A 7,395-nucleotide genomic window follows, 5' to 3' on the forward strand; every position below is an offset into this window, starting at 1 on the left:
ACAGGAGAGCCATGGATGCAGGATGCCCTGGATCCCTGGCAGTGCCCAAGGCCAGGCTGGACACAGGGGTGGGCGCAGCTGGGACAGTGGGAGGTGTCCCTGCCATGGCACTGGTGGCACTGGGTGGGCTGTGAGGTCCCTCCCAATGCAAACCTTCTGGGATTTTAAAAGAGGAACAAAGACACCCTCAGGACCTGCTGGATAAGACACAAGGCCCTGCACTCCCTGGAGGAGCGTGGAGGCTGGCCTGGCTCCAGAACAGAGCCTGGGCACAGATGCCACTGCTGCTGATAAGGGCTCTGTAAAGCTTGGCAGGCACATTGCTGCAATCAGGGACCAAGGAACTCTGCTTGGGGCAGGAGGGCCCTCACTGGAGCTGCCTGTGGCCCTCGTTGGGATGGTTTGTCTCCAAAGGGAAGGTTCTTGTCCAGGGAAGGGGGCAAGTGTGTGGCCAAGACCTGGTCCAGTAGAAGGTTCCCTGCCTGTGGCAGGGGGGGTGGAATGAGAGAATGAGATATCCTGAAGATCCCTTCCAACCTTAACCATTCCATGATCCTGTGATTCCAGGAGTTCAGAGATCTTCCATCCACACCAAAGGGAACAGCCCTGGAAGGATGCTGGAGGGAAGGGTCCTGAGCATAGTGAAATGCATCCCAGGCAGAGAGCAGGGCCTGCTTTTCTGTCTGGAAACCAGCTGGCAATAGCTGTCAGGTGCTGCTGGGCTTGCACTGGGGAAAGGAGATGTCCCTTTGACTCTGCAGACTCAAAAAGAGCTACAGAAATTGCCCCTGCTCAGCACATGGAGATGAACATTTCCCCTCCCAGCCTGTGTCCCAGAGAGCTCCCTGAGCTCCCAAATCTCCCAGGCAGGCTGCTGCCTGCTGCGCCCAAGGCAGAAAGCAGGGGATTTTCAAGCATAATGGAAATTAATAAAATTGAACGGAGCACCAGGGTGAGCCCAAGGCTGGCACTCCGGGCTGTGCTTGCCTTTGGTTTTTGCCAGGTCTCTGCAGGACTGCTGAGAGCTGGTGCAGTCCTGACCGGGCTCACCCACCCTGCCACCCTGGCAGGCACCTGGGGGCTGTGTCTGCCTCACTGGGACTGGTGACTCAGCCCCCCACTGCCTCATGGTGCACAGTGCTTGGACCAGTGGCCACTGCTACAAACAGCCCCTGGGCCAGCCCAGCACAGCACACTTCCTTCGGATTTTTCCATGCTCCATAATCCTCAAATTTAGAAGCCCTTGGAATTCTTTCTCAGGGAGTTTAAACCCATGTTTTTAGCTGGTGAGTGCCCTGAGGCTCTGGGTGCCCGGGGAAGCTGTGGCTGCCCTGGCAGTGCCCAAGGCTGGGCTGGAGCAGCCTGGGACAGTGGAAGGTGTCCCTGCCATGGCAGGGGTGGCACTCCAGGGCTTTAAGGAGCCTCCCAGTCCAGACTGGTGTGGGATTCCATGATTCCATGTGCAAAGCACCGTGAAGGATCACTTGGCAGGAGGGGATGATGTTCCCCAGCAGGGACGCAGCCCGGAGCCCCCAGCGGGCCGGCAGCTCCCCCTGTGCTCGGGGCTGAGGTGATGCTTGTCCCCACTCAGACAGAGGGGGGACAGGGCCTCTGTCCCCCTTGGACAGCTGCCAAAGCCACTATCTCCCCTCATGCAGCCCCGCTCCCTCCCTGGCCCCAAGCAGTGCCTCCGTGCACTGAGATTAGGCTGAGCCGTGTATAAAAATCCCCGGGGCAGCCTCGGCAGCCACATCCTCGGCATTGCTCAGGGAAGCTCGGGGAACCTCCTGCCAACACCATGGTGAACTGGACAGCTGAGGAGAAGCAGCTCATCACCTGCCTCTGGGGCAAGGTCAACGTCGCTGAGTGCGGCGGCGAGGCCCTGGCCAGGTAAGTGCTGCTCCAGACCTGCCCCTGCTCCTGCAGGGAATCACTCCTGGAATCACTCCTGCCCCTGCACTGCAGGGAAACACTGCCATCACTGGAACATCAGCGTCTCTGTGTCTGTCTGTCTGTCCCTCCACCTCTCTCCAGGCTGCTGATTGTCTACCCCTGGACCCAGAGGTTCTTTGCCTCCTTCGGGAACCTGTCCAGCCCCACTGCTGTCTCTGGCAACCCCATGGTCCGTGCCCATGGCAAGAAGGTGCTGACCTCCTTTGGGGAGGCCATCAAGAACCTGGACAGCATCAAGAAATGCTTTGCTCCACTGAGCAAACTGCACTGCGACAAGCTGCACGTGGACCCCGAGAACTTCAGGGTGAGCCACGCTCAGCTCCAGCCTCGGCTGGGCAGAGGGGCTGAGCTCAGGAGGGGCTTCAGGGGCCTCAGAGGGGTCTGACAGTCCCTGAGACCTTGAGAGAAACCCTGGGGCTGCCCAAGAGCCTGTGGAGGGTAGGGGCAGTCAGGGGAAAGGAGAGTCATATCTGGGGGGAGCAGAGAGGAGCTCTGGGGCTGGGATCTGTGAGGGGAGGCAGCCAGGCAGGCGAGGTGAGAGGGCAGAAATGCACAGACCAGTGTGCCCTGGTCAGAGGAAACATCCTGGAGCAGCCAGAGGGAAGGAGCTGAGACAGGGTTTAGAGGGAAGAGCTGGGCTTGGCTGTGAGGGGTGGTTAAACCAGAAGGGAAAACCACAGCCACTCTGGCAGGAGGGTTCTGGCCCCAGGGACAGCCAGGGTGCAAGGGATGGGAAAGGAAGGGGCAAAGCCAGTAGAAGCTGAGGGAGGACCCTGCAGAGCAGGCACAGGAAGGTGCTGGGGGAGGCTCCAGCACACCCAGGGGTCCCTCTTGGCCAGACCCCGAGCTGTGCTGGGAGCCCAGTGCATGGATGGGGCCAGGACAATCTGCTCCTTGCTGTGCTGTGAGCTGCCCAGAGAGCAGAGGGCATGCTGGGGAGGGCTCTGGGGACAGCAGCACTGACAGATCCTGCTGGGGAATGGGTCTGGGGACAGCACCACTGACAGATCCTGCTGGGGAATGGCTCTGGGGGCAGCAGCACTGACAGATCCTGCTGGGGAGGGCTCTGGGGACAGCAGCACTGACAGATCCTGCTGGGGAGGGCTCTGGGGGCAGCAGCACTGACAGATCCTGCTGGGGAATAGGTCTGGGGGCAGCACCACTGACAGATCCTGCTGGGGAGGGCTCTGGGGACAGCAGCACTGACAGATCCTGCTGGGGAATGGGTCTGGGGACAGCAGCACTGACAGATCCTGCTGGGGAATGGGTCTGGGGACAGCAGCACTGACAGATCCTGCTGGGGAGGGCTCTGGGGGCAGCAGCACTGACAGATCCTGCTGGGGAATGGGTCTGGGGACAGCACCACTGACAGATCCTGCTGGGGAATGGGTCTGGGGGCAGCACCACTGACAGATCCTGCTGGGGAATGGCTCTGGGGACAGCACCACTGACAGCTCCTGCTCCCTCCCCACAGCTCCTGGGTGACACCCTCATCGTGGTCCTGGCCTCCCACTTCGGCAAGGACTTCACCCCCGAGTGCCAGGCTGCCTGGCAGAAGCTGGTGCGCGTGGTGGCCCACGCCCTGGCCCACGAGTACCACTGAGCCTCCTGGGAGCCTCCCTGCCTGGAGACACTCCTGGGGAATCTCCTCGGGTCCTGCTGGGCTCTAACCATCCAATAAACACCAGCTGCTCCAGCCAACAGGAGATGTCTGGTTCTTTGTGGGAATGGGGAGGGAGGAACAGGGGCTGGGGGAGCAAATGTTCACAAACAGGGCATAACTGAACCATGATCTCCTTCAGGCAAGTGAAACTTGTCTCAGATGGAGATCCCAGGGGGGTGTTCAGGACAAAACCTCAAAAAACAGGAACAAACAGGAACAGTCTGGCACTTTTTGGAGACATCAGGTGATATTGCTTGGTTTAATGTTTGAAAACTTTCACAGAGTGAGTGGAGTAGAAAATGTGCAGTGTGAGAAGTGATAGGGAGATTGGGGCCATGGCATGTAACTTCCTGCATGTGGGGTTTTGTTGGCTTGGGGTTTTTAAAAACCCCAAGATTCTTAGGTTAACAAAGGCAGAAGGTAACAGACACAACCCTCAACACTTGGTTAGATGGGACTTGGAAAAAGCCTGGGACAGTGGAAGGTGTCCCTCCCATGGCAGGGGATGGGACTGGATGAGATTTTGGATCCCTTCCAGCCCAGCCCAGTCTGGGTTCTGTGATTCCATCAAACACCAGTGCTGCTTGCAGAGGGAGCAGTGTCACCCCCAGCCTGGCCAGGGTCCTTTGGCCCAGCCCCTCCTGCAGTGAGCAGGAACAAACACAAACGCTCTGCTCCAAGGTCACCCAGACCCCAGCAGGGCATTCCCGTGCCCCATGAGCTCCATGCCTGCCCCCTGCACGCCGTCCCACCTTCAGCTGGGCACAGGAGCAGAAGAGCAGAGAGCCAGCTGCCTCTCCCAGCTCTCAGGCCTCCACTGATCCTCAGGCTGCTGAACCCCTGGGCCAGGCGCTGTCAGGTTGCACATCTGTGCAGATGCTTTGTCTTCCTGGAAAGGAAGATGTTTATCTGTGCAGATGTTTTTTCTTCCTGGAAAGGGTGCTCAGGCCTTGGCAGGGGCTGCCCAGGGAGCTTTGCAGTGCCCAGCCCTGCAGGTGTCCCCTGCAGGTGGCACTGAGTGCTCTGGGCTGGGGACAAGGTGCCCATGGGGCACAGCTGGCACTGCATGGGCTGGCAGGGCTGGGCCAGCTCCAGGGATTTGGGGATTCTGTGGGATCCCAGTAATCCCAGTGTTCCCACCTCTCCTCACGCCCTGTGAGCCAACTGGGAGCTGGTTTGCCCTGGGTTATAACATCTCCTTCCAGCCCTGCCTGACCTTTCCCAAGAGGTTCTTGGAGACAGGAGCTCCCTCTTGGCTGCGAGGCCTTGCCATGGTTTTAGCAGTGTCATCCTGAAGTTAATCAAACTCCTAAAGAGCTGATGGGAAAGCAAAGGGAGAGGCCAAAGCCTGACCAGTCCTGCAGGAAAAGGAAAAGGAGAACCTCCTGCATTCAGAGGGAGAACCCAGGAGCCCCAGGTTGGCGTCTCCTGCCTCAGGAGCTGGCACACCCAAGGGGCGCCAGGGCTGGCACCTTCCCCAGAGGGGAGCTGCAGCAGAACGTGCACGGGGCCGTGCTGGGGCTCTGTGGGGAGATAATGGCCCCTCGAGCAGGGCTGGAAATCAGGGACGGCGAGGGCGGCGGGCCAGCCAGGCCCGGGGTGCTCTGGGCACCTTGCCTGGGCCCCACCCTGCGCTGGGCGATGCTGGGTCCCCTCCCCGTGCCAGGGCCCCCCCGGGGGCGCAGCCAATGACGGGGTGCAGGGGGCAGAGGAGGGGCCCCGCGCAGGGATAAAAGCGGGGCCGGGCAGCGGCTCCCCAGTGCGCGATCCTCCGGGAGCCAGAGCCTGAGTTCCTCGTGCGACACGCAGCCCTCCTGCCGACGCCATGGTGCAGTGGACAGCTGAGGAGAAGCAGCTCATCACCGGCCTCTGGGGCAAGGTCAACGTCGCCGAGTGCGGTGGCGAGGCCCTGGCCAGGTAGGTGCAGCTCCAGACCTGCCCCTGCCCCTGCCGAGGGAAACACTCCAGCCATGGGAGCGCTGATGTGACTCTGTCTGTCTGTCTGTCTCTCCCCAGGCTGCTGATCGTCTACCCCTGGACCCAGAGGTTCTTTGCCTCCTTCGGGAACCTGTCCGGTGCCACCGCTATCGTTGGCAACCCCAAGGTGCAGGCCCATGGCAAGAAGGTGCTGACCTCCTTCGGGGAGGCCGTCAAGAACCTGGATGGCATCAAGAACACCTTCTCCGCGCTGTCCGAGCTGCACTGCGACAAGCTGCACGTGGACCCCGAGAACTTCAGGGTGAGTCCTGCCCTGACTGCCCTCCCCTGCGCAGGGGGTGCCCAGAGCCTGATCCCCACCACCAGAGGGATTTGCCCAGCCAGGGCAGAGCGGGAGGAAGAGGGGCTGGGGCTGGCATGGGGGTGAGGTGCAGAGGGACAGGGAGGGAAGGGACCCAGTGCAGCCCGAGGGGAGGCACCGCACGGGCTGAGAGGTGACAGGGGCGGTGGGCAGGGGGCAGCGGAGGGGAGGATGTGGTTCCAGTGAGGGAATGGAGGGGGAGAACAAAGTGAGAGCAGTTGTTGAGCAGGAAGAGGTTTGAGCCAAGGGGGAAGAGAGAAGGAGCAAGAGCAAAGTTTGGCACAGAGGAGAACAGAGAGATGAGTGAGGAGCAGGAGATGGCAGCTGGATGCCAGAAGTCAAAGAGGATCTACAGAGAGAAAACTTTGGCTGGGAGTGTCTCAGTGGGGAATTAACCCCACCATTTGTCCCTGGGCTGGGGCTGGCAGAAATGCCCCTGTGTGAGCGTGAGCTCCTTGTTTGTGCTCTGGGGGGCCAAGTGCTGTCTCCTGCTGTGCTGGGGGCTCGGCCGGCTCTTCTGCCTGAGAGAAACTCCAAAACAAAGCCAGAAGGGACAAAGAAAAATTTACTCCAAAGTACTCTGGAGAATTTTTGGCTACTGTAGCAGGATTTAGAGCAAGAGCAGAGACCAGGTTTAAGGTGCATGTTAGAAAGGACTAACTGGGGGAGGTTTTTAGGGCTGCAGATTTCCCGAGGCTCCCCTGGGTGCAGTGTGAGTGCTTGTGTGGGGCTGTGCTAAGCTGAGGCTGCTCTTGTCCCCACAGCTCCTGGGTGACATCCTGGTCGTCGTCCTGGCCGCCCACTTCGGCAAGGACTTCACCCCCGAGTGCCAGGCTGCCTGGCAGAAGCTGGTGCGCGTGGTGGCCCACGCCCTGGCCCGCAAGTACCACTGAGGAGCCGCGGCAGCGCGGCAGCACCCGCTGCCCAACCGCTTCTAACAGCCAAATAAAGCTCATCCTGTGAACTCTGCCTGCTCCGTGTGTCCCTCAGGGCAGCCAGGGCTTGGGGGCACGGCTGGCTGGGCAGAAAATACCCCTGCCTTCCTTCTGGGTGGGTCTGGTGCTTTCTGTGGGGTTGGCCTCTGGAAATTGTGCCTGCAGGATGTGGGGTTGGTAGAGTCCTGCCACCCCTGGGGTCACACTGGGGGTGCTCAGAATTTTACTGTAAAACCTGCATGTCTCTCCTAGACCAGGGAAATGGAGAGGATTCATGTTTTTTTGGGGGGAAGATAATGGGGTTCATAGAATCCTGCCACCCCTGGGGTCACATCAAAGGCTTTGCATGGAGAACTGCTCAGAATTTTACTGTAAAACCTGCATGTCTCTCCTAGACCAGGGAAATTGAGAGGATTCATGTTTTTCAGGGGGAAGATAAACAAATGGAAGACTTTAATCTAGCCTGGCTCATCCCTGGCATAAAACCTACCCAAAATCAGCTGAGTCACCCGGGCCCAGCAGCCAGCTGGGTGGGGGCAGGTTTT

General features: G+C 59.9%; 2 protein-coding genes across 2 annotated transcripts; both read left to right on the plus strand.

The window, feature by feature from the left end:
• Positions 1 to 1,795: 1,795 nt before the first annotated feature.
• LOC118692688 (hemoglobin subunit beta-like) lies at positions 1,796 to 3,654 on the plus strand. Its single transcript, XM_036392677.2, has 3 exons — positions 1,796 to 1,890; positions 2,035 to 2,257; positions 3,428 to 3,654. Exons 1-3 carry the CDS (start codon positions 1,799 to 1,801, stop codon positions 3,554 to 3,556), a joined length of 444 nt encoding a protein of 147 aa, XP_036248570.1. The 5' UTR covers positions 1,796 to 1,798; the 3' UTR covers positions 3,557 to 3,654.
• Positions 3,655 to 5,369: 1,715 nt separating this feature from the next.
• LOC118692679 (hemoglobin subunit beta) lies at positions 5,370 to 6,879 on the plus strand. Its single transcript, XM_036392664.2, has 3 exons — positions 5,370 to 5,533; positions 5,633 to 5,855; positions 6,680 to 6,879. Exons 1-3 carry the CDS (start codon positions 5,442 to 5,444, stop codon positions 6,806 to 6,808), a joined length of 444 nt encoding a protein of 147 aa, XP_036248557.1. The 5' UTR covers positions 5,370 to 5,441; the 3' UTR covers positions 6,809 to 6,879.
• Positions 6,880 to 7,395: the final 516 nt, after the last annotated feature.

The sequence above is a fragment of the Molothrus ater genome, chromosome 2 (assembly GCF_012460135.2).
Source record: "Molothrus ater isolate BHLD 08-10-18 breed brown headed cowbird chromosome 2, BPBGC_Mater_1.1, whole genome shotgun sequence".
Taxonomy (NCBI): domain Eukaryota; kingdom Metazoa; phylum Chordata; class Aves; order Passeriformes; family Icteridae; genus Molothrus; species Molothrus ater.

What these genes read in the sequence shown, in the direction of transcription:
- LOC118692688 (XM_036392677.2), top strand. Translation starts at nt 1,799, where the DNA reads ATGGTGAACTGGACAGCTGAGGAGAAGCAGCTCATCACCTGCCTCTGG. An exon ending in GGCGGCGAGGCCCTGGCCAG is followed by an intron (nt 1,891 to 2,034) that starts GTAAGTGCTGCT and finishes ACCTCTCTCCAG; the next exon opens with GCTGCTGATTGTCTACCCCT. An exon ending in TGGACCCCGAGAACTTCAGG is followed by an intron (nt 2,258 to 3,427) that starts GTGAGCCACGCT and finishes CCCTCCCCACAG; the next exon opens with CTCCTGGGTGACACCCTCAT.
- LOC118692679 (XM_036392664.2), top strand. Translation starts at nt 5,442, where the DNA reads ATGGTGCAGTGGACAGCTGAGGAGAAGCAGCTCATCACCGGCCTCTGG. An exon ending in GGTGGCGAGGCCCTGGCCAG is followed by an intron (nt 5,534 to 5,632) that starts GTAGGTGCAGCT and finishes GTCTCTCCCCAG; the next exon opens with GCTGCTGATCGTCTACCCCT. An exon ending in TGGACCCCGAGAACTTCAGG is followed by an intron (nt 5,856 to 6,679) that starts GTGAGTCCTGCC and finishes TTGTCCCCACAG; the next exon opens with CTCCTGGGTGACATCCTGGT.